The sequence below is a fragment of the Gopherus evgoodei genome, chromosome 8 (assembly GCF_007399415.2).
Source record: "Gopherus evgoodei ecotype Sinaloan lineage chromosome 8, rGopEvg1_v1.p, whole genome shotgun sequence".
Classification (NCBI taxonomy): Eukaryota; Metazoa; Chordata; order Testudines; family Testudinidae; genus Gopherus; species Gopherus evgoodei.
The window spans coordinates 47,966,734-47,992,488 of NC_044329.1; the positions used below are offsets into that span (position 1 = coordinate 47,966,734).

Below are 25,755 nucleotides of genomic sequence, written 5' to 3' on the forward strand. Positions count from 1 at the left end.
GAACAAAAAGACTACCACTCAGGCTCCTATTTTGTCTCCAGTTGAGGCAGATGTGCCTCCACCATCGATGACTGACACTGTTAGTCGATTCCAGAACCTTGTGAAGAGGGTGGTGGACATCCTCTAGATACCTCTCAAGGAAGTTACACTCGCATCACAAGCTCCTGGACATTCTGCAGTTGGCAATACTCACTTGAGTTGTGCTACCCATTAGTGAAGCATTCCTGGATCCAGCAAATGTGTGGCAAACTCCTGCCACCATGCTGCCAACTTGTAAGGGGGTGGTTAAAAAATAAAATGTTTCCCGAAGGACTGGGAATTTTTGTTTTCCAACCCCCACCTAATTCCCTGGCGGAGGATGCTTGTAAACAAGCATGTCTCCTACATGGTTCATGGGATTAGAATTCACCTGCTGAACAGGAATACACGTATAACTAATTATAAGAACATAGGACTAGCCATACTGGATCAGACCAATGGTCCATCTAGCTCTGTATCCTGTCTTCTGACAGTTACCTGTGCCAGGTGCTTCCCTCTGAACAGGGCAATTTATTGAGTGATCCATTTCCTGTCATCCAGTTTCAGCTTCTGGCACGTGGAGGTTTAGGGACACCCAGAACATGAAGTTGCGTTGTTGACCATCTTGGCTAATAATCACTGATGGACCTATTCTCCAGGAACTTACCTAAATCTTTTTTAATCCAGTTATACTTTTGGCCTTCACAACATCCCCTGGAAGTGAATTCCAGAGGTTGACTGTGCATTGTGTGAAGAAGTACTTCCTTTGTTTGTTCTAAACCTGCTGCCTATTAATTTCATTGGGTTATGTGAAGGGGTTAAATAACACTTCCTTATTCATTTTCTCCACACCATTCATGATTTTGTAGACTTCTATGATATCCCAAGTTGTCTCTTTCCTAAGATGAACAATCCCAGTCTTTTTAATCTCTCCTTGTATGGAAGCTGTTCCACACCCCAAATCATTTTTGTTGTCCTTCTCTGTACTTTTTCAATTCTAATGTATCTGCCATGGATTTCTATAGTGGCATTATGATATTATCTCTCTTATTATCTCTTTCCCAATTGTTTTCTAACATTCTGTTAGCTTTTTTGATGTATTATAGAAGTCTACTGATTTTTATTTCTGAACAGTGGAAGGGAGTCAACTCAAATTACTTATCTTCAGAAACGGAAGAGGTTTCAACCACTGTTGTCACCAGCACTCCCTTGTACATCTGCACTGAATCGTCTCCACTGTCAACCATCTTGGATTATCTGTTGGATTTTAAAAATAGGGTTTATCATTTATCTCAAAGGTTCATCTCACTGCAATATCAGCTTTTCATTCCCCACCAGAGGGGTTTCTATTTTTGCGCTTAGGGTCTTTCAGATTTATTAAAGGTCTAGGGAATCTTTGTCCCCAGGTTACTGTGACTTGGGATTGCAATCTGGTACTCTACCACCTTATGGGACCTTCATTTGAACTTATGGCAACCTGCTCCTTATTTCACTTATCTATGAAGATGGCCTTTATAGTAGCTATTGCATTGGCCTGTAGGGTTGGAGAAACTGGAACCTTGATGGCAGACCCCACATTTACAATATTTTTCAAAGACAAGGTCTCCCTATAACCACACCCAAAGTTCTTACCTAATGTACTGTTGGATTTCCATCTTAACCAGTCTATTCATCAACTGGTACCTTTTCCTGACCCACATAAATCTGAGTGGAGGACTTCTCTTCATACACTAGATGTAAAATGAGCACTGGCCTCTCTTATCTGGATTGAAACAAGCAACGCTGGAAAGCACCTATACTTGTCTTCATTGCAGAAAGATCGAAGGGGTCCATGATCTCTTTACAGAGACTTTCAAGGTGATCTCTGGGTGTACTAACCCTTGCTATGATGCAGCTTGTGTTTTGCCGCTCCAAAGGATAATACTACCACAGCATTACTCAGAAACATTCCTGTGTCTGAGATATGCAGAGCTGCTAAGTGGACCCCAGTGCATGCCTCTTCTGAACACTGTCTTGGTCCATGCCATTAGATCTGATGCAGTGCTTGGGTCTGCTATACCATCTTCAATCTTGGACTGGATTCTGAAGCCTCGTACTCCCGGTGAAGATACTGCTTCAGAGCCACCTAATGGAGCACCCATTGGGATGCCACTTGACGAAGATGAAAAGGTTAATCACCTTGTGCATTAACTGTGGTTTTTGGAGACGTTTCCCTATCAGTGCTCCATTCCCACCCTACTTCCTCCCCGTTTTTGTTGGACGTTCGGATACAGAAGGAAATGAGGGTAGTTCATCCGTGCAGCCCTATACAACCTTGTGCTGCGCTCTGAGGGTGTATAGAACGCATGTGTGGACTGAACGGAAATTAACAGAAAATCTATGATCAAGGGCTTGCGAGGCACATGCGCACCAGAAGTGGAGCACCCTTAGGTGGACATATCTTGAAGAACCACAGTTACTGCACAAGGCGAGTAGCCTGTTCTTTTTCTCTTCTGCAGCTCTGATCAGTAGATGGATATTAGGTTTGCATATGTATGATTTTAAAGACTTGTTTTGTTTTTTCCTTCTCTTCCAGTACCTATCATCCTGAAATACCACACTTGACTTGATGGCTGGAGAGCTCTGTGGAAGCGGCTCTGGGATGATAAAGCTGCTGTGTAATTTAAATGAAACATATGTATATAACTGAGGTGACTTTTTTCACGATGGTGAAAGAGGCAAGTAGCCAGTTCTAACTAGGGTATTCTGAGAACTGCCAAATGACCCTTTTCTGCATACATTGATTTATAACAAGGTTGAATGTCCAAACCCTATTTTTTTGCTATATTCCAGGAATCCCAGTTTGGAACTAGCTGCTTGCTAATACATTTTATTTGTGTATATATAGTTAAGTAGTAATGAGGTTATTTATAATTTAAACACAGTTTCCTACTGCCAGCTGCCGAAGATAGGAGCTCCGTTGTTTCATGCAAGTGAAGGAGGAGGAAAGCAGCATTATGTTAAAGGGAATCTAACCATTCTGTGAATAATTGCAAGGATGTCACTTTCTCATGTTTTTTTTTTTTTTTAAAAATTAGGTTCTGCAAACCAAGAAACTTTCTGTACTGTCATGGAGATGTGCAAGCTAAGTGTTTTCAGTATTGCTGCTTGCAGCTGTAACTAAAGACATTCCACTAAACCTATTTTTGACTGTAAGTGTGGAACTCCTGGTGAATCTTTTGTGGCTGTCTGAGGAGGGGAAATGCATCTTGTGATCTGCAGAATGCCAGTGTGTGACAGGAGGCAGCAGAAGAATTGAGAAACATGCTGGTTTGCCTGTTTGTAGTGGGGGGTCTATGTACTGAAAGTGCTCATAGGTTATCAGGAATCCACAGGAGATCAGCTTTCCGCTGTCTTATTACACCAAAGCTAGATGGATGATTTTTAAATATGATCAGTTTGCCCTCATGACTGAAGAACTGCATTAGAAGTGTGCCTGCATTTGTTACTTTTAACTTAACTCTTGGGAACATAAGGCGAGGGAACTAGAGATGTGGGGGGCAGTATTGCAACACCCCCAGGTTTTACATAGGGCTCCACTCCCAGCCCCGCACCCAGAGCCTCACAACCACCCCCAGCCTTGGTCCCCTTGCCACTATCCACATCTCCCCCTCCCGAAGCCATGGCCCAGCTCTAGGGAGCAGCGGAGGGCGGGAACACACATCACTCCCACTCTAAAAGTTCCAGCTCCACTGCTTGGAAGCATGCGAAGCCTCTTTTAACTGCTCAGTAGGTGACTATCTGTGATTCTCAGAGCTAATGTACATATTTACCTTCCCACTTTGGCATCTGTACAGGGATGCAAAACTCACAGCCACCTCTCCTCTCCCTAAAAATCTTAAACGTGTGTGTAATGGCAGCGGAGTGCGTATGTAGAAAGCTGGATGTAGGAGGGGCTCAGAGGAAACATGTTAGTTCTCCAGTGCCACTGTTGAGAAAGGGCAGCTGTAAGATGCACAGGGATGTAAATTTGAAAAGGGTAGATTAAAGTCAGCTGCAAAGTGAGGCAATAAGGGCTGTGTGTAGCAGGTGCTAGGACCTGCAGAGCTCAGCCCGCATACAAGAGCTATGTGTTTCCCTCACTATTGTCCTTCCACTCCCCTACTGCTGTCAAAGCTATAGATGTGTGTTCTCCCTCCCTGCATTCTAGCTACCACTGGTAATCACATCAGTTGGACTATCTTATAAACATTCAGGGTATGTCTGCACTACAGGATTATTCTGATTTTACATAAACCGGTTTTGTAAAACAGATTGTATAAAGTCGAGTGCACGCGGCCACAAAAAGCACAATAATTCGGCGGTGTGCGTCCATGTACTGAGGCTAGCGTAGATTTCTGGAGCGTTGCACTGTGGGTAGCTATCCCATAGTTCCCGCAGTCTCCCCCACCCATTGGAATTCTGGGTTGAGATCCCAATGCATGATGGTGCAAAAACAGTGTTGTGGGTGATTCTGGGTAAATGTTGTCACTCATTCCTTCCTCCGTGAAAGCAACGGCAGACAATCATTTTGTGTCCTTTTTCCCTGGAAGACGCCACAGCATGTCAACCATGGAGCCTGTCTTGCCTTTTGTCACTGTCACCATATGTGTACTGGATGCCGCTGACAGAGGCAGTACTGCAGTGCTACACAGCAGCATTCATTTGCCTCTGCATGGTAGCAGAGATGGTTACCAGTCGTTCTGTACCGTCTGCTGTGCCATTGTAAATTGGCGATGAGATGACAGTTATCAGTTGTTCTGTGCCATCTGCTGCTGTCATGGACACTCCTGGCTGGCCTCGCTGAGGTCGGCCAGGGGCACAAAGACAAAAATGGAAATGACTCCCCTAGTCATTCCCTCCTTTGTTTTATCTAAAAATAGTCAGTCCTGCCTAGAATATGGGGCAAGTGTACTAGCGAGCCAGTGCATCAGAGAACCAGAGGTCACAGCCGCTCCATGTCAGATCCCACAGAAATGATGAGCTGCATGCCATTCTAGGGGGTGCCCCTGCAACAACCCCACCCGTTGCTTCCCTTCTCCCCCAACCCTCCTGGGCTACTGTGGCAGTGTCCCCCCATTTGTGTGATGAAGTAATAAAGAATGCAGGAATAAGAACCACTGAGTTTTTTGTGAGATAAAATGAGGGGGAGGCAGCCTCTAGCTGCTATGATAGTCCAGGCAGGACATTAAATGGTGGGGGGGAGAGGAGCCCAGCATCCCGCTGCTGTGATAGTCCAGGCAGTACAGAATCTTTTCTTTAGACATGAAAGCGGGGGGGGCTGATGGAGCTCAAACCCCAGTTGCTATGATGAGGACGGTTACCAGCCGTTCTGTACCATCTGTCGGGAATAACCAGGAGTTATTCCTATTTTTACCCAGGCGCCCCCGGCCGACCTCACCTGAGGCCAGCCAGGAGCACTCATGGGATGATGACGAGAACGGCTATCAGTCCTTTTGTTCTGTACCGTCTGCCACCGGTGTGGGCAGGGGAGAGAATGCTGCTGTTCAGTGCCGCAGCACCCCATCTACCAGCAGTATGCAGTAGACATAGGGTGACATTGAAAAAAGTCAAGAAACGATTTTTTTCCCTTTTCTTTCATGGGGGGGAATTGACAAGATATACCCTGAACCACCCCGAACAATGTGTTTGATCCTACAGGCATTGGGAGCTCAGCCAAGAATGCAAATGCTTTTCGGAGACTGTGGGGACTGTAGGATAGCTGGAGTCCTCAGTCTCCCCCCCCCCCCCATGAGCGTCCATTTGATTCTTTGGCTTTCCGTTACGCTTGTCACACAGCACTGTGCTGTGGACTCTGTATCATAGCCTGGAGATTTTTTTCAAATGCTTTAGCATTTCGTCTTCTGTAACGGAGCTCAGATAGAACAGATTTGTCTCCCCATACAGCGATCAGATCCAGTATCTCCTGTACGGTCCATGCTGGAGCTCCTTTTTGGTTTTGGGACTGCATCGCCACCCGTGCTGATCAGAGGTCCATGCTGGGCAAACAGGAAATGCAATTCAAAAGTTCGCGGGGCTTTTCCTGTCTACCTGGCCAGTGCATCCGAGTTCAGATTGCTTTCCAGACTGGTCACAATGGTGCACTGTGGGATACCACCAGGAGGCCAATACCGTCGATTTGCGGCCACACTAACTCTAATTCAACATGGCAATACCGATTTCAGCGCTACTCCTTTCATCGGGGAGGAGTACAGAAACCCGTTTAAAGAGCCCTTTTTATCGATATTAAGGGCCTCGTTATGTGGACGGGTGCAGGGTTAAATTGGTTTAATGCTGCTAAATTCGGTTTAAACGCGTAGTGTAGACCAGGCCTCAGAGAACCACTCCAGCAGGAAAAGGACTCTGGCTTTAGCTGAAAGAGCCAGCTATTGCTCCAATGGAGTTTTCATAGCAGAGGACTGAAGCTGTGGAAGACCCTGTTGCTTGAATTATGACCATTTTTTATAATACCTCTTGAGCCTGCAGTTATCCAGGGGCAGACACTGGGCTGCTTTGCTATATCAATTCTCTAACTCCTAAGCTATGTGAGGCTGCCAGACTGCAGTGAGTTTGTGACCAACAGGCTTTCACAGATCCCTGGCGGCCGCCAGGAACTGGTCCTCCAGTATACGTACCATGCAATGCAGAACACTACATGGTCCTTGGCAAAAGCCTGGCCCAGCAAACAATGGGCAGGCTGCATTCTGTGTGAGGAAGGTAGGAATGTCAGAAGTCACCAAGCCTGATCTCTGCCCCTACTGTCATGATAAAAAACCTGCAGTCTTGCAACAAGCTTCTGGGCCGCATCTCGTCCTCCGCACAAGAGTGGTAATAATGTATAGGATGTTCAAGATCTCCGCTCCTGCTGAGCAACTGGGACTGATAACAGATGAGTGAGACGAGGTCCTGACTGATGATCTGAAGCTCACGGCATGCTAACGCAGGAGAATTTAACCATCCCCCCTCATTTTCCCCAACAATTCCTGGTGAGTCTAGATCCAATCCCCTTGGATCTTAAAACAAGGAAAAATCAGGTTCTTAAAAAGAAGGTGTTTAATTAAAGAAAAGAAAGGTTAAAAAAACCTCTGGGAGACAGCATATCAGCTAATCTCACAGACAATAGATTGAAAACACAGGATGTTCCCCTGGGCAAAAACCATAATACACACAAGAATACCCAATTTGATAATTCCCTTAATGGGAAGTTACAAAGAAAATAAACATAAACCTATTTATTCCTTTCTAAAACTTACTACTCTGATAAGAGGCTGGTTCCTTGATCTTTTTCACTCCGGCTGAAACTGACTAAACAAAGGAAACTTCCCTCCTTCCTTTGGAAACATCTTGTTCCCCCATTGGTTCCTCTGGTCAGGTGTCAGCTAGGCTAGGTGAACTTCTTAACCCTTTACAGGTAAAAGAGGCATTAACCCTTAGCTATCTGTTTATGACAGGGTGCCTCCACCAATACAGTCATTACAAAGGCATGGCCAGTACTGGAACCCAGTGCCAGTCTGCTTTTAATGCTGGAAGGAGAAGATGCCAGTGTGGTGACTGCTCGGGGAGAGCCAGCATGGCCAGCCAAGAGGTACTTATCGGCATTTTAACATATTGCTTTCTTCTGCGTCTACAAATGCTCCCATAACTGGCCTGCACAGCTGAAGGCTAAGACGGCTTATCATAAGTTACAGGCTTTGGGGAAATGTTTATTTAGAAAGAGGGCTAAAGGATTGATTGGTTTATTGTGGACAGGAGGTCACTTTAGAAATGGAGATCTTATAAAAAGCCACTTCACTGTATGCCAACCCCACCAAGGGCATTGCAATGCAGTTGCAACATGTTTAACGGATCTATGGTTATACAGAACTTGCAGCATGGTAAACATGAGAATGGCTGCTATTTCAAACAGAGTGTACCTGCTTCCTACACTCATTTGGTTTGATTATGTATTTGAGCTGGCTGGTCTTTTCTGTCAAAATATTTTTTTCAGTGGAAAATGGGATTTCCAGACAATCGAATTGTTCCACAGAAAAAAGTTGATTAGACCAAAATTTTTCCAGTGGCAAACTGAAATGATGGTTTTGGGGGGTGCGGGGAGAGACTAGGTCACCCCCAAATGTTTGTTTGAAAAATGGAATTGAACTGGATCCACTTGAACTGCCACAGTGCCTCATGGGATTTGTAGTTTGAGTGTGCTAGGCTGCCTGCATGGCCTACATTTCCTATGATGCATTGTGGTCTGCCCTCTGGCTGAGCCATCCCAGTGCATCATGGGAGTTCCAGGTCTGCAGTGCATGAGTACCCCGCTATGCTCTGCTTTGTGCATGGTGAGACAGTTCCTGACTCAAAGACTTTCTAATCTAAGGCAACAGGACAGAGCCAAGGGTGGGCAGACAGAAGTGTTGTTATCCCCATTGTATAGCTGGGGAACTGAGGCACACAGAGATTAAGGCCAGATTTTCAAAAAGAGGTTAGCACTCACTTTGGTCAGCAGATCCCCTTTGAAAATTGCACCTCCCGGGCCTTGCCTACAGTAACAGAGCATGTTGTGGGTAGTGCCAGAAAGCAAACACATCCCTCTTGAGTTCCAGTCCAGTTCCATATGACGCTCCCTGCTGGAAAGGCTCTGGGGATTCCAAATTGAATATGAGACAACAGTGTGATGTAGTTGCAAAACCAAAAGGTACCATCATTCTGGGGTGTACAAGCAGGGCTGTTGTACGTAAAACTGGGGAAGTAATTGTCCCGCTCTACTCGGCACTGGGGAGACTCAGCTGGCGCACTGTGTCCAGTTCTGGGTGCCATGCTTTAAGAAAGATGTGGACAAATTGGAGAGAGTCCAGAGGAGAGCAACAAAAATGATGGATAGAAGGTTTAGAAAACCTGACCTATGAGGAAAAGTTAAAGAAACTGGGCATGTTTACTCTTGGGACAAGAAGCCTGAGGGTGCACTTGGTAACAGCCTTTGACTATGCTAAGCATTGTTATAAAGAAGATGGTGATCATTTGGTCTCTGTGGCCATGAATGAGAAGACAAGAAATCATGGACTTAATCTGTCACCCCATTTCTAATCTAGTACAACCCCAGCCCGATACAAGCCTGACTCCTAGAATCCTGCATATATCCGCAGCCTCTTATGAAGCCCCAGCCATAATCCCCCCAACCCCTTATACATCCTTGGTTCCCCTATGGAACCCCTGCCCCCCCAATGCCTATGAACTCTCCCACAAATACTCTAGGATCCCTCATCTACCTCAGTTCCACCCCCACCCCAGGACTCCTTGGCTGGCTAGGTTTTCCCCCAGCACTCCCCTGTTTTGGGCCGTAACTTCTACACACCCTGCTGTGCCCTAGCTCTTAAATAGACCCCCCTCCCAGACCCTCCATGTATTTGTATGTTCCCGTAGGCTGCAGGATCCCCCTCCATCAAGCCCCCTCCAGAGTTCCCAAGCGCCCAGGCCCCCTGACCTGGCCATACATCATACCTGGGCTACCCACATTATTCCCCTCCCCCAAACCAGGAGATTCCCCTACCTCCTTGTGCAACCCCCACCTCCACTTCCACAGGCCTCCTATCCAGCCCCCCATGTACCTTGGTGTCCCTCCAATCTTCTCAGCTCTGCCCCCCACAACCGCACCTTGGCTCTTCAGCCTCCCCTACGCTCCCTGGCGCCATGTGTCGTCCCCCCCCCCCGCTTCATCCCTGCTCCCCAAGGCAGGTCACCTTGCCATTCTAGTGTTGCTCAGGTTTGGCCTGCCTCACCCCTGCAGCGTGAGGGAGGGGCCGCCAGGGCAAATAGAAGGGAGTGGCTTTGTAACCTGGTGCATGGGTTGCAATATTGTGAGAAATTTTGGCCAAATCAAAATGTGTGTGAAAACATGGCAGTGGTGTCAAGCCAACCTTTCCATGACAAGTTTCCAGTTGAAAAGCTTTAACCAGCCCTACTGTTGAGCCACAAGGAAGAAAGAAACACTACTGAGGGTTTTAAATAAATATTGGCACAAGAGAACAGGAGGTGATGTAAATGCTCCTCTTGAAGTCTTTGCTTATCTAAAGCATGTGAGAAAGGCCACCAGCTCCCGATTTCTCACCCTGGTCACTGCTTCATAGACATGTAAACACAGCTACATTGATTTCTGTGGCTGCAAGATAGGAAAGTGGTGCGGCTGCTTGCTAGGTTAGCCAGTAGGATGAGGCTATCTGTGGCTGTTTCTAGCACGATGAGAGAGGAGCAGATGCCTTGATATGCTTGAGGCATGACTTACCCATGGGGCAGGTGTCCCTTTAAGGGGAGAATATACGCAGTTCTAAAGGGCTCTTTAAATCTAGCCGCAAAAGGCATAACAAGCAATAATGGCTGGAAGTTAAAGCCATTCTAATTAGAACTAACACATTTTTAACAATGAGGGTGTTTAACCTTTGGCACAAGCTACCAAGGGAAGTGGTGACATCTCCATTGCTTGGTCTTCAATGTAAGACAGGACAAATTGCTGGAAGTTGCTTTAGCCAAATTATTGGGCTTGATACAGGCGTCATTGGGTGAGGTTCTCTGGCCTGTGTTATTCAAGAGGGCAGGTGAGATCTGATAGGGCTCCCTTCTGGCCTTGACATCGATCACGCCAAGCAACCAAAATGATGAGACCTACAGCGTGAGATGGGGCAGGGCACCACCACCATGTTAACGTCTGTAGGTGTGACCCTAAAGACTGCTCAGGCCCCAAGTGAAATGCATTTGACAGGAGTCACTGGGTCACTGTGTGACTAGTGGTCCATGCCCCATTTTGGCACAGTTCACAGGCGTGGCTCAGGGCTGGAATAGCAGATGAGGCAGGAGGTACCGTAGCAGAGCTGTGTAGGAGAATGCCTGGAAGAGCAGGGTTGCAGGTCAGGACTTATTTGTATCACCAAAGCACTGATCAAATACATCAGTAGCGGCAGAGAATGTGCATGGAAGTGCCCAGGGACTGAGGGTTGAGGCGGGTCCTGTTGACATGCAGCAGTGGTAGGAGCTGAGCGTGATTACACAGAGCCTGTGTGACATGGATCATCTGGGCCAACGGCAGCCCTGCTGTACTGTACATGAAAGTGAGCACTTCCAGGCAAAGATGCGTAAGCCATACGAATAACATGCTGAGCCCAGATTTAGATTGATTGCCTGTCAAATGCAGAGCCCGTCAGCTCCAGTCTTTCTAACCCTATCCCTCTCCCACTTGGGGGCCATGCTTTTCTCCTTGCCAAGCAAAAGTATTTACAGGCAGGGAGCTCTGTGGGGCTGGAGCCCTACTGTGGCATCGGCAAGACACAGGCACATCTGTGTACATTAATGGGGTCCTACATGCACCGCAGGCAAATTGTACATAGACCCAGGCAGGACGTAGACAAGTGAGGCTACTTGTGGGGACTGCAGACAAGCTAAGGGCAGCGTTGTCTGTAACCACATGTTGTCCTCCCCTGAATCCTTGCTGCTCCATGCAGCTTTTATGTGTAAGCTTGGCCATCTGCACACTTTGACAGAGTGCCACCTCTGGCTTTGGGACTGCCTTGTCGAGCTGGTTTAAACCTTTGGAGTTGGTGACAAAGCAGGCAAATTGCCAACCAGAGCAGCCTTGGAAAGGGTTAAAGCTGAATTTGCTTCAGCAGAGTCCAATTAGCATGCCCCCCAACCTGGCATTGTTACCAATCCTGCCCCTTTGAAAGGCGCCTAACTGTTAAAGTTTGGAAGGGTTAAGGTTTCCCAGGCCCTGGTCCCACTACCCACATTAGATCCCAGAGAGCCAGTATGACAGCCCCTAAGCCAACTGCTGAGAGATGAGGAGTAGACATGTCGTGCCACCCTTGAACAGTGGCTCATCTCCATCCACTGGCCCTCTCAGACCCCACCTGTGCCAAGGAGCAAGCCAGCAACAGCCCCTTCCCCTGGGGTAACTTGGCTTTGAGGCACAGCGTCTCAGTCGTCTGGGGAACTTTATTTCAGGCTCAGAGTGGCTTGGGATGGATGCGTCCGGGTTTGTCACTGCAGGCACCTGAGGGCCCAGAAATACACCCGAGGGAGAGGCAGGTGGGGGGGTGTGCTGATGACATTCTGTAACTACAGATGGGCTGCTCTGGGCACAGAGTCGGACATTAGCTACGTTGGCTCAGATCCTTAGCTGACTGCTCTGGGCCAAAGCAGTCTCGTTTCAGTACTGAGCATGCACATGTCCATCCCTGTCTATGTGTCCTCTCTCGCCCCCTCCCCCGCTCTCTCTCATCCCCTGGGGTCATGAGACAGATTTAATTGCATTTAAAAAAAAATATTAATTTTGCTAGCAGCTGTGCTTATGTAAGTGCTGTCAGTCTCACACAGCACCTTCCCCATGGCTTTAGCTGGCGCCACTGCAAGGAGCTGGGATGTTCTCTGAGCAGCAGGGCTAGCCAGAGAGGAAATGAAGAGATTAAAGCACATGAACTCTTAACAGATTTGAAACCATGGTATTTCTTAGTAATAAGGTTTAACATGCACAAAGCTGACAAAGGGAAGCATAAGTCCTTTACTTAACACATCCTCAACTAGCAGATGCAGATGAGAGGATGGGTTTGTCCGTGCATTGGTGCATGGCCTTGGGGGAAGTCAGTTTCCTCAGCTTTACAATGCTGCTGCTGATACTCACACACCCCTAATAAAATGCTTTGAGTGCTAGGGAAATGGAGGGTATTTATTCATAAATCGCGCTTCACTCTCACAGCTTCTGCAGTCTCCACATGGGTGAAATTAGAAAACATGCCTTAAACTCAAAGAGCTCAATCTAGTTAGTTTACCAAAGAGGTGACTTGATCACAGTCTAAAAGTATTTACACAGGGAACAAATATTTAATTACGGGCTCTTCAGTCTAGCAGAGAAAGGTCTAACACAATCTGACCGCAAGTTGAAACTAGACAAATGCATGCTGGAAATAAGGTGTAAATGTTTAACAGTGAGAGTAATTAGCCATTGGAGCAATGTACCAAGGGTTGATTCTCCATCACTGACAATTTAAAAATCAAAATTGGATGATTTTCTAACAGATTTGCTCTAGAAATTGTTTAGGGGCAGTTCTCTGGCCTGTGTTATACAGGGGGGTCGACTAGATGATCACAAAGGCTCTTTCTGGCCTAGGAATCTGAATATCAATCTATAAATATGAATCTGACAGCTAGGGAAGGGCAGGATTAGATTTCCAAGATTACTCTGCTCAGCTACCATGTAGGCACCTAATGGAAAAAGCCAATGGGAGTAGGAAAAAAAAAAAAAAGCAAGCAAGCAAACAAAAACAATGTTAATGTTCTATCCTGTTGCTCACTACCACAGTATCAGAGCACCTTTCATGTGAAATCCATGGCAATAACTATGGTCCTAGTAGATTTCATGGAGTCTCTAGCACTGCCACCTTCATACAGTTGGGAAAATTTGCCCCCAAAATCAGTGACACCAAATACAAGTGTTTGCTAGAAGGTATAAACCCAGAAACTTCAGTTTGGCCTAGACAGTACCATGGAGAAGATTTTATAACTTGGCGTCACCAGATAAACTGGATGAACGTTAACCATGTGACATTTGGCACAAAAAGCCATGTCATGCTGCAACATTGTCAATCCCCCGCATTCAAGAGTCATGGGTCAGGTCCCCATAAATCAGGAATTTGACTTAATTTTGGGCTTGACTCTTTAGTGTGGACATTGTCACATTTCGATGTAACTGTGAGAGCTAGAGACTTTCTTTAAAAAAAAAGATGGGTCAGCCTGTGGCCCTGGGGCTAAGGAAAAAGAAAAAAAAATACACCAAATATCGTAAGTCTTGCAATAAAGTCATGAGAGTTGGCAATACAGCTGCTGGGAGATATTAATGAGACGATGGTGTGTAAGATGAGCAAAGTAATTAATTAGGTAGTGCAATCGCATCAGTTTTTGAGAGCACATTATTAAAAAAAATATGGTCCACACAGGCGAGAAAGTGGCACTAAAATGAATGTTGCGTCAGAGGTTGGATATGTTGAGGCTAAAGAACTAAAGGAGGGAGAGGATAACTCACAGAACATCGGTGGAGATTATGAAGAGGGCAGGGAGAGATTATTCACTTGTTAAGAAAAGAACAAGAAGAAATAAGCTTACGCTGCAGAAGGGAAAATTAAATAATAGGTTGGAGTGCAGGAAAATAGGAACAGTTAATCAATGGAACGAACTGCCAAGGGAGACTGTGGACTCAGCATTACTGGAGCGATTGCAGGCTGAGCCCCTGTGCCAGCAATAGGGCTGAGTCTGTTGTCTCAACATCCCACCATGCAGAAAGGGTGTTTGAACACATCACCAAAGCCTGCAGACCTTAAAAAGCCAGTGCTGCAGGGCAATGGATCAGCTTCTCCAGAGGCATCAAGGTGTGGGCTTTAATGCAGCACCACTTGTCCAGCTGACTGGCTGCTGGAACAGCAGTGCTGCTCCTCAGTCATTGTTTCTGGCTTATGCTTTACACCAGATTAACACCAACTGATTCAATCATCCTCTTATCCATCTCTCTCAGGGCTGGTCTACACTACACAGTTAGGTCAAGATAAGGCAGGTCATGTCAATCTAACTATGTCAGTATCTCTCCTACAGACTTGCCCCACTACACCAACATAAAAACTCCACCTCCATGAGAGGCATAGGGCTTATATTGGTGTAGTTAAGGTGACGCAGGACCTGTGGAATTGACAACAAAACTCCTCCCTGCCCTGGCTCCCTTGAAGAAGCCCAAGAGTCCCCCTGCCCACTCCCTGCTGGGAGCCAGGCAATCTTGAGCTGTGAAATTGACAAGGCTGGCCAGCTCCCTGTGGGGAGCAGGCAGGGGTGAGGAAGGGAGGTGAGAAGCCCTAGGTGGCTTCCCCAGGCTCCCAGTGGGGAACAATGGGGGGCAAGAAGCCCCAGGCAGTTTCCCCCCACTCCCTGCAGGCAACGGGGAGCAGCGGAGGCAGCCCACCATTAGCCCTGGAGCCTGTGGGGCAGCCAGGCTCCTGGTAGGGAGCTGCCAGTGGAGCTGAGAGATGGGGCTCCCAGCCACTCCCTGCCCCTTTTAGGTCGGTGGAAGCATCCCTGGTGAGGATGCACACCACTGACCCAAGGAGTATAGACATGAACCACCGCAATAATTACTGTGTTGGCTAAAAGTTGACCTAATATAGGTCAACTTACATTTGTGGTGCAGACATACTCTCAGTCTCTGCTATGTTCTCTGAATTCCAAGCGGTCATGGACCACAGTGCCACTGCGTTAGTGCTGTACAAACAAAGAACAAAGAGATGGCCCTGCCCCAAAGAGCTTCCAGTCCATATTTTGGCACCATTATCTTCAGGCATTTACCAAATCACCCAGGGACAGCTTCCTTTGTGAAAAATCCACCCCTCTGAGCGACGTAGTTACACCGACCTAACCCCCCATGTAGACAGCGCTATGTCGGGGAGAGCTTCTCCCATCAACATAAGTACTGCCTCTTGGGGAGGTGGATTAACTGTGTCGACAGGAGAGCTCTCGCCCGTCAGCTAGGAGCATCTTCATTAAAGCACTACAGATGCATCAGTGCTTCTGCACCAAGTGTAGACTTGTCCTCAGGCAAAGAGGCATAGCGAACACCTCTACAGTCACTGCAAATTCTGAGGGAGCTAGTCTTAATAAATCCCCTATAGGAACATTGCTCCAATACTGTAAAGAACAAAAATGGAAGGTTTTCGATATTTTGGCCATACGTGGACTTGGAAGGAGCAGGTTTTCAGTCAGTGAGTGTTGGTTAATTGAAATGTACAGCTAGGCAAAGTAAGAGAAATGCTGCTTAAGAACTTAGAGTTTGCCCAGTTCTTAAATCAATGAGGCACAAGACCATGTAAGTGACTTGCCCATGGTCACACTGGCTAATCTGAGAATTGAACCCAAATCCCCGGCCACTAAACTCTCCTACTTACAAGGATGCCCATTCTATACTCAGGCCAGCTGTCTCAGCCACACTTACTTACCTGGCTTCTCATAAGTAGACTCTACATCTCTGTAGTCCGTTGGGGGGAGTGGCTCCTCCCCCTCTGGGTTTGTGGGCGGCCAAGCTGCCCCACTATCTCTCTGGGGTCGGGGGGGGGGGGTCAGGGTCACCTGACGTGGGGAATCAGTGGGGTGACGGGAGATGTGAGCTCGGGCCTGTGATCAGGGCCAAACAACAAACACAATTACGGAGCCCCAGCCCCTGGTCAGGGTGAGGCAGCAAAGAGTCTCTGGCTCAGGCCTGCACTCAGGTTAAGCGGCAAACAGTTGGGCCTCCTAGCTCTGGCAGAGGGCCAACAAGCGCAGGCTTCTTGCCTAAGAGATGAGGAGACTGCCACCCACGGCTTGGGGTGGCAGGGAGGACGTCAGCCCACCCACTCCTCTGCATCCCGGCCCAGGGCCCTAGCAGTGGTGGAGCGGTTTGCCACTGGGTCAGCGGGGATCCTGACCGCAACACACTGACTCACTCACTGTCAACACTGCAGCCAGACAGGGGTCGGCTCCCCCGGGCCACTGCCTAATTGCCTCTCGGTGTACTTGGCTCTGTAGAGGGTGGTCTGGGAAGAAGGCCTCTGTCAGCACTTCAGCTCCTCCGTGCTCGGGTCTGTAAATGGCCCTGGCCAGTACTGCAGCAGCCTCCCAGCTCAGGAGCTCACAGGAGGCATCTGGCTTCTCTGGCAGCTACCTCCCAACTGAGTGCTCCAGCCCGCCTTTTGTACTTCCGGTCCTGCCCACTAACTTTCGGTGGGAGGGTTAGCATGGTGTGGCTCCACCCACCAGGGTTCAATGAAAGGCTCCTCCCCCTCCAGGTTTATGGGCGGCCAATCCACCCGGCTACAATCTCCCAGACAATGCTGCAATGTCAATCATCTTTCACACATCTGCTGGGCTGACATTGCCCTTAGCTCCAGTATCTATTCAGAGAGTCACTCTGTGTTTATTTATTTCCAGTATCAAACCAATTTGTTGTACACAACCACTTGGCTGTGTAAGTGTACCATGGCCAAGCAAAGAGCTCTGTTTCTGCACCACTGCTTTCTTCTCCAACTATATGCTTTTATATGGGGGTACCTATATATTTGCAATGTGCATACAAAGCAACACGCTTTTGCAATATGGTTGCATTTAATGGCTCTTTGGCGACTGCTAGTGGCAAAAATCCTCAACTGCTAGAGATGGGACACTAGATGGGGAGGACTCTACGTTACTACAGAGATTTCTTTCCCAGGTGTCTGGACAGTGGGTCTTGCCCATGTACTCAGGGTCTAACTGATCACCAGATTTGGAGTCCGGAAGGAATTTTCCCATAGGTCAGATTGGCAGAGACCCTGGGGGGGTTTTACCTTCCTCTGCAGCATGGGGCACAGGTCACTTGCAGGTTTAAACTAGAGTAAATGGTGGATTCTGTGTAACTTGAAGTCTTTAAACCAGGGATCAGCAACCTTTCAGAAGCAGTGTGCCGAGTCTTCATTTATTCACTCTAATTTAAGGTTTCGCATGCCGGTAATACATTTTAATGTTTTTTAGAAGGTCTCTCTCTACAAGTCTATATATTATATAACTAAACTAGTGTTATATTGTAAAATAAACAAGGTTTTCAAAATGTTTAAGAAGCTTCATTTAAAATTAAATTAAAATGTTGATCTTACACTGCCAGCCCACTCAGCTCACTGCTGGTCTTGGGTTCTGTTCATCTAGGCTGGCAGTGGGCTGAGTGGGGCTGTGGCTGGGACCCCAGCTGGGAAGGATCCGGCACCCAGAACCCCAGACCGGCAGCAGGCTGTGTGGGGCTAGCAGCTGGGACCCCAGACCGGCAGTGGGCTGAGCGGCTTCAGTCCACTGCCATTCAGGGGTTCCATCTGCCGGCTCCTGCCAGCCGGGATCATGGCTGCTGGATCCACTAAGCCTGCTGCCGGTCTGGGGTCCCAGCCCTGCCCACATACAGTGGGTACCTACCTTCTCCCTGGTTCTGGCCCATTCTCTTCCTCTCTCTGCACTGAGCTGAGGGTGGGAGTGGACCGAGCACAGGACTGGGGGTGTAGGGTCTGGCCAGGAGCTAGAATGAGAGAGAGGGCTCAGGGTTGGGGCAGGAGGTTTGGGTGTGGGGGCACTTACCTGGGATGAGGGGTGCAGGTGGGAATGTGAGTGGGGGTGCAGGAGCTCCCGTTTGGTGCTCAGGGTGGGGATGGGCATGTGTAGGGTGCATGGGATATGGGGGGGGCTGGGGATGTGTGGGGTGCAAGAGTCAGGGCAGAGGGCTAGGCACATGTGGGGGTGTGCAGATGTCAGGGTAGGGGGGCTGGGTATGTGCGGAGGTGCCAGAGTCAGGGCTGGGGTCATGCGGGGGGGGTGAAGGAGTCAACAGAGGGCTGGAGGGTACAGGGCTCAGGGCAGGGGCCGGGGGGGGGTTGTGGGGGTGCAGGGCTCAGGGCAGAGGGCTGGGTGGGTGTGTGGGGGGGGGGGCAGGGCTCAGGGCAGAGGGCTGGGTGACTGCCCCCCCCAGAATCCCCAACACCCCCCTGCTCCTTGTCCTGACTACCCCCTCCTGGGACCTCACCCCCTATCTAAGCCTTCCTGCCCCTTGTCACCTGACTGCCCCACTAGGACTCTACCTGTCCCCTAACTGCCCCAACGCTTATCCACACCCCTGCACCCAGACAGAACGCCCTGGACTCCCATGCCTATCTAACTGCTTCCCACCCCGACAGGCCCCCCAGAACTCAGGACCTATACAACAATGCTTCCCTGCTTACCCAACCCCTCTCCACACCCCTACCTCCTGACAGTCCCCCTGAATTCCCAACCCCCCCCAGTTCCTTGTCCCCTGACCATCACCTCCAGAGACCACCCCCCACCCTAACTGCCTCCCCAGGGCCCTCCTTGCTCCCTGTCCCGATTGCCCTGACCGCTACACCCCCCCCAACAGACCCCGGGACTCCCATGCCCCATCCAAGTCCCCCTGCTCCCTGACTGCCCCCTCCAGAGACCCCCACACCCTAACAACCCCCCTGGGATCCCACCCCCTACATCCAACCCCTCCCTGCTCCCTGTCCCCTGACTGCCCCCACTCCTTATCCAACCCCCCCCCCCCGACCCATACTCCTTACCATGAGGTTCCCCACCGATCTGGAGCCCTGCTGCCACGTGTGCAGCGCTCTGAGGGGTGGAGTGGGGCTGCACGCGGCGGCGGGGCTCTGGATGAGCAGGGAGCATCTTGCCCTCCCCACGGAGCCAAACGCTGCCCTGCGGGAGTTCGCAGCCCCAGCCCCCAGAGCGCTGTGCACGGTGACATGGCTCATGAGGAAGGGGGGGAAGGCGGTGGAGAGGACGGCGGCTCGCTGTGCTCGCCCGGCGCTCCAGCCCGGGTGCATGGACCTTGCAGCTTGTTGCATCAGCAGGATTTTTAATGGCACACTGGGGTGCCGGCAGGCCCCAGCGTGCCATTAAAAATTGGCTCGCGTGCCATCTTTGGCACGTGTACCATAGGTTGCTGACCCCTGCTTTAAACCATGATTTGAGGACTTCACTAACTCAGCCAAAGGTTAGGGGGCTATTTACTCCTGTGCCAAAATATTAAAAATTCTGCACCAAAAAAAAAAAAAAAAATTCTACACACACTATTTTAAAATTCTTCAAATTGTATTTGTCAAATAAATGTGGAGGCTCCAGCATGGCACCGGAGAGCACAGGCCACTGGCTACACAGACGTAGGAGATCACTGTGCAGCTCCGACTCCCCAGGACATGGACTCAGCAGTGAGGCTGCACCCAACCCTGACACAGCACAAGGACGGGCCTGCCCCAGAAACACCCTAGGGCTTCTCGAAGCCAGGTGCACCAGGTGTGGACAGGCAGGCTCAGCAAGGCAGGATCCAAGTGTGGAGGGGCTTTGTGTGTGGGGGATCTAGGTGTGGGTGAGAGGGTTTTGTGTGGGAAAATCTGGGTGTGGGCAGCTCAGTGGGGGATCCGAGTGCAGGGGGGATCTGGATGCACAGAGGCTTGTTGGGGGGGTGGTTCTGGGTGCAACAGTGATGGGACTCTGCAGGGGGGTCCAGGTGAAGGTGGTTGAGGCTCAGTGGGTGGGGAGTCTGGAGGACTAGAGCTCAGCTGAGGGGGTTTGGTGTGGGGGAGCACAGTGGAGGGTCCAGATGCAGCTGGTTGGGGCTCGGTGGGGTGGGGATCTGGGTACCAGTGGCTTGTCTGGGTGGCCCAGGTGCCTGGGGAGTGGGAGTCATGGGCGGGATTCTGAGTGTGGGGGGCTGAGGCTTGGCAGGAGGGTCTGGATGCATGGGAGTTGGGTGAATGGGGGAGCAGCTACCTGTACAGGGACCTCTCCCCCTGCAGCTGAGGAGCGATGGATGCAGGAAGGGGGCAGGGGAGAGTTTGCAGAGTTTCCTGCATCCAGTGGGTCTGACTCAGCTCTGGATGCTCTGCAGGGGAAGAGGAAGTCCCGTCCTCTCCAGCCCAGATGGGACTAGCAGCTGAGCCTGGTGCAGAATAGGAGCCACCAGCCGGGTCTTCCCCAGTCCCGCCTCCTGCCCCACAGTGATTTACCGCTCTGCTGACTATCCTGGGCCCCTGAAACATTGTCATAACCTAGTCCCAGATTTGGACCTTAGCGTCCAAAATATGGGGGTTAGCATGAAAACCTCCAATCTTAGTTACCAGCTTGGACCTGGTAAAGCTGCCACCACCCCAAAAATTAGAGTGTTTTAGGGCACTCTGGTCCCCCCAAACCTTCCCTGTGGACCCCAAGACCCAAATCCCTTGAGTCTTACAACAAAGGGAAATAAACCTTTTCCCTTCCCCCCCTCCAGGTGTTCCTGGAGAGATGCACAGAAGCAAACTCTGTGAGTCTAAACAGAGGGATTCCACCCTCCCCGTTTCCAGCCTTGGAAAACAGAAGTACCGAGAGCTAATCTCTCTTCCCCCCCTCACCCAGAGGGAATGCAAAGTCAGGCTAGTAAATCTAACACACACAGATTTTCCCCTGACTTCTTCCTCCCACCAATTCCCTGGTGAGCACAGACTCAATTCCCTGGAGTTCCCCACTAAAGAAAAACTCCAACAGGTCTTAAAAAGAAAGCTTTATATAAAAAGAAAGAAAAAGTACATAAAAATGGTCTCTCTGTATTAAGGTGACAAATACAGGGTCAATTGCTTAAAAGAAATATGAATAAACAGCCTTATTCAAAAAGAATACAATTCAAAGCACTCCAGCAACTACACACATGTAACTACAAAAAAAAACAAACCTATCTTTTGTACTTACAACTGGGAAACAGAAGATTAGAAGCAGGAAATAGAAAAATCCTTCCCGGGAGGGACAGATACAAGACCAAGAACAAAGGACCCACACACAAACTTCCCTCCACCCAGATTTGAAAAAGTCTTGTTTCCTGATTGGTCCTCTGGTCAGGTGTTTCAGGTTACGTCTTTCGGTGAAAGAGACATTAACCCTTAGCTATCTGTTTATGACAAACATACTGCTGGGGAGGGTGGCATGACAACTCTTGTAGCTTCCCTTTGCTTCCCCGTCAAAGTCATTTTGCTGCAGGAAAGCAAAAAATCTGTGGAGGACATAAATTCTGTGCATATGCAGTGGAACAGAATTCCCCCAGGAATATCTATTACAGGAGTGGAAAAGTTCTGTGCCCTGCAATGTGCAGGAGGTCAGACTCGATGAAGTCTGTGAGTCTATAATGCATCTATAAAACATTGCAGACCTATGGCTGGACACCTTTGTGTTGATTGCTTCCACATTTCCTGCAAACAAGTCTCTAGTCTCTGCTGTTTACTTGTGTGGTCTAGTGGACAAAGCACTGGACTGGAACTACGTCACTCAGGGGTGTGGATTTTTCACCCCCTCCCACCCAGCTTTCATTCCCTGCTCTGCCACTAGCCTGGCTGGGTGACCTTGGGCAAGTCACTTCCCCACTCTGTCCCTCAGTTTCCCTATCTGTAAAACTGGGATAATGAAACCAACCTTCATAAAGTATGTTGAGATCTGCTGATGAAAAGCACCATACATGAGCGAGGTATCATTATTCCATCGCTATGCTTTGGTGTGCATTTTTACTTGGAGGTACTTTTTTCTGCTTTCTAATACTCACTTGGGAAACAAGGGAGCCCTGAAACTGTCCACTGGCCTTCAGGGTCCAGCCTATTTTTCCTAATACCCCTGCTGTGAGCTGGTTATTGGTCATGCCACAAACAACATGGTCCACAGTTAGTCTGCTATTGACTATTCCGCTTCACAGCCCTTTGCTTTATGATGCAGGTCTGTAACGTGATGCTCAATGGTCTCACCTGGCAGGAGTGCCTTTCAGTAAAGGCCTGGCACAGAGGAGTGCAGGGTGATAAACCTGAGCTAGCTTGAAGTGAGCTAACTTTGCTACCAGAGCGGTGAAGCTGCCAAGAAGCCTGGGTGATTATTCATGCAGCCAGCCTGCATCAAAGCACGGGCTGCTGCAGCTTCATTACTACCCATACCCAAGCCAGCTAAATCCAGGATAGGTTGGGCACGTCTACATGTGCTCCAGTCACACCCTCTGGCTGCTGCCTCTTGAGATGCAGTGGTGTTACAAAAGGTTAATATCCCCAGTCACCCAACAGGGGGCAGTACCACTAACTGTGGTCAGAACTCACTAATTCAACACTTGGTGGATTTTCTCCAGATCATGCGTGGTCTCCTTGCTGGGGCAGTGACCCAGGTGCTTGGGGGAAGATGGAACAGATTTTTATTCTGAGCAGTTAAAAAAACAAATTGTCTTGTTAAAAAACATGCTGAGCTTCGCACACCTGCCCCGGACTGGAGAAAGGCTGGTGCTGGTCAAGATCGAGCAAGTCCATCCCTTCAGCAAAGGGTTCGGAAACATCCTAACCCACCCGAGTCCTCCAATGAATGCTCTAGCAGAACCAGGGGTGGGCAGATTTGACACTTGTAGAAGTGCAAAAGGGTAAAAGAAGCTACATTTCTCCCAGCCTCTGTCTCTTGGGGTAGGTCTTCACCGCAATCAGGGTGTGCGACTGCAGCACAGAGACCCATACCTGAGCTAGTTTTGATGTAGCTAGAATGGATACCAATAGTAGTGAAGCCACAGCAGCATGGATTTCAGCGTATGGGGAACATTGTATGGGCATGTACTGAGGTGACTAGCTAGCTACCTCCCCTTACACAGATTTTTTTAAACTCTGGCCTTACACGTGTAGAGCTCGGAGATTTAACCAAACTCAGACTGCAACTGCCTGCATGACCCAACTCTCTGCCTGCCAGCCCGTCAGCCCATCCTCTCTTACAGACAGCAATCTAGTGTGAATCCCTCCCCCACATCGCTAAATACACTGATTCTCTGGGCTGGCAAGCGTGACAGGTTATCATTGGAAAGAAAACCCTAGTGCTCTGTTCCCCTCTCACTCATGCCGATTTTACAGCAGCATCACTCCATTGCGTTCAGCAGATCAACTCCTGATTTACACCCAAAGACCCCAGCCCAACGTGGAACCTTTGGCTCATGTCTGAACACGACCGCACTCTTTGCTAAAAGTCCGGCTGCGAGCAGGAGGGAAGGTGGGGATCGGAGATGCTGTTCCTTTAAGAAATTCTAAAGCCAGCTCTCGAAGGTTCCTGTTATTCCATGGCTCTGGCACAGCAACCCTCTCCCTCCGCCTGCCCCGAGTCCCAGCTGTATAAATGAAGCTCCAGTGAGCTGGCGGGCGTCCCTCACTCATTAGCCAGCAGCTCAGGAAGCAGCTCTCCTCTCCCAGGCACTGACGGGTACCGTGTGCAGTGCTGATGGGGGCAGCATCCATAACAAAGACGCTCGTGGTTTGGCTGTTGCTGTCAGTGGGCCTGGCCCGGGTGGCTCTGGGGAGTACGGTCCATCTCAGGAGAGCCAATGACAGGAACGGTAGATGCATCTACTCATTTGCCGTCCCCAGCCCGAATGAAGCCAGCTGTCCAGAACTGGGCCAGGCAACATCAGCCATCCGGGAGCTCCAGAGGGAGAGCAAAGTGCAGCGCTCGGAGCTGGAGTCAGCCAAGGCCAGGCTGAGCCTCCTGGAGAACTTGGTGACCCAGCTGCCTGTGGCGCTGGGTGCAGGGGGCTCCCCCGCTTCCACTGCGGAGCTCCAGAGAGAGCTGGATAGGCTGAAGATGGAAAGAGCCCAGCAGGAGTCTCAAATCAGCAGACTGGAGGCTGCCTACAGCACCCTTGGGCAGGAGAAGTCCTTTCTGGAAGAGGAGAAGAGGCGACTGGAGCAGGATAAAGCTGAGCTGGGAAGGAGGTTGGAGAGCAGCACTCAGGAGATAGCTCGGCTGAGGGCCAGCCAGCGTCACCAGGTCAGCGAGGCACCCTCCCAGGACTCCCAGCAAGGCTCCCAAGAAGGTAAGGTTCATGAGAACTTAGCTAGTCTCTCACTGAGTTTTCCTTACACCTGGTTCAGCCCTTTGAGCCCCACTAGGCCACACGGCCTCGCTGTCTCCTTTGCAGCAGAGGATGCCCATGCAGAGTCTGCACCTGGACATGTGTGGCTGTCCCTTGGAGCGTACAGTTGGGGCGTGGGAAATAAGTTTCCCTTGCCTCAATTTCTGTCCTTAGACCATTGTCTGCAGGGCCGGCTCCAGGCACCAGCTTATCAAGCAGGTTCTTGGGGCGGCAACTCTGGAGCGGGGTGGCACTTTCAGGTATTCGATGGCAATTCGGCGGAGGATCCCTCACTCCTGCTCAGAGCAAAGGACCTCCCGCTGAATTGCCACAGATCACGATTGCGTTTTTTTGGTTTTTTTTGGCTGCTGGGCAGCAAAAGCCCTGGAGCCAACTCTGATTGTCTGGAAGGGAAAGGATGGCCGTTAATGCACTGGACTGGGAGCCAGGAGACCTGACATCAAATACCAGCTCTGCCACAGACTCTGGCACATCACTTAATCTGTCTCCCATTCTTTTTCTCGTCCACTGGGATGGTAGACTTTCTGGGGCAGGGGCCGTCTCGCTGCGTGTAACTAACCCAATGGGGTTGTGATCCCCTTTGGAGCTTCCAGCTACTTCAGTAGGAACAATCAACAGCAAGAGACTCCAGGGAGCCACCTCCCCAAGAGAGCTGAGGCTCTAGCTAGAGATAGGCCCAAGCCCAGGCGCTCCCATAGTTCGAGGGAGTTCAGACCCAGATCTGAACTTAGTGGCCAGAGCCCAGCTCCCGCAGCAGAGAAGGGAAAGAGTTACAATACACACACACAGTCCCTTGGCTGCAGCCAAGCCCACCGACAAGCTGCTCCAACAGATAGATGCCCAGAAGTGCCTTTATTTGGCATTCCCTCTGCTGTGCCTTTGTGCAGGTGTCCCTCTATCTGTCCCTGCCCCAGGGACTATAGCCTAAGCTGTACTGTTGCTTTCTCCCCCATCTCTTTCTCCCCAACGTGCTTAGTTCACTGTTGCCCTTCCAATTCCTTTCCCCTTCTCCACCAGCCCACTGGCAGGAGAGGACCCTTTTCTGTGCTATGCAGCCTGGGACACGTGGGATTAATGGAGTTGGGAGCCAGTAGGCTACAGCTCTTACCCGAGATGGGAGCAATAGGACAGACACTGCAAGTGCAAGCATCTTGGGCATTAAACAGAGCTTCCCGCCGGGGAAGAACCTAGAAACCCTGCTGCTGGGCAGAGGACCTTGCAACCTCAATGAGACCCTGATTCCTCCCTGTGAACAT

At 49.7% G+C, this 25,755-nt stretch overlaps 2 protein-coding genes across 6 annotated transcripts in view; both read left to right on the plus strand.

Annotated features, from left to right (window-relative positions):
* VAMP4 (vesicle associated membrane protein 4) overlaps window positions 1-3,213 on the plus strand; it is a 36,348-nt gene extending 33,135 nt beyond the window's left edge. The window contains exon 8 of one of the 3 annotated variants that reach the window (XM_030571995.1): window positions 3,096-3,213. In XM_030571995.1, coding sequence (XP_030427855.1) covers window positions 3,096-3,181 — 86 coding nt within the window. In that variant the 3' untranslated portion in view covers window positions 3,182-3,213. The other 2 variants (XM_030571997.1, XM_030571996.1) reach the window with 2 other exon arrangements.
* Window positions 3,214-7,421: 4,208 nt separating this feature from the next.
* Window positions 7,422-25,755, plus strand: part of MYOC (myocilin) — a 33,664-nt gene continuing 15,330 nt past the window's right edge. The window contains exons 1-2 of one of the 3 annotated variants that reach the window (XM_030571992.1): window positions 7,422-7,621; window positions 23,487-24,439. In XM_030571992.1, coding sequence (XP_030427852.1) covers window positions 23,848-24,439 — 592 coding nt within the window. In that variant the 5' untranslated portion in view covers window positions 7,422-7,621; window positions 23,487-23,847. The remainder of the gene's footprint in view (window positions 7,622-23,486; window positions 24,440-25,755) is intronic. The other 2 variants (XM_030571991.1, XM_030571994.1) reach the window with 2 other exon arrangements.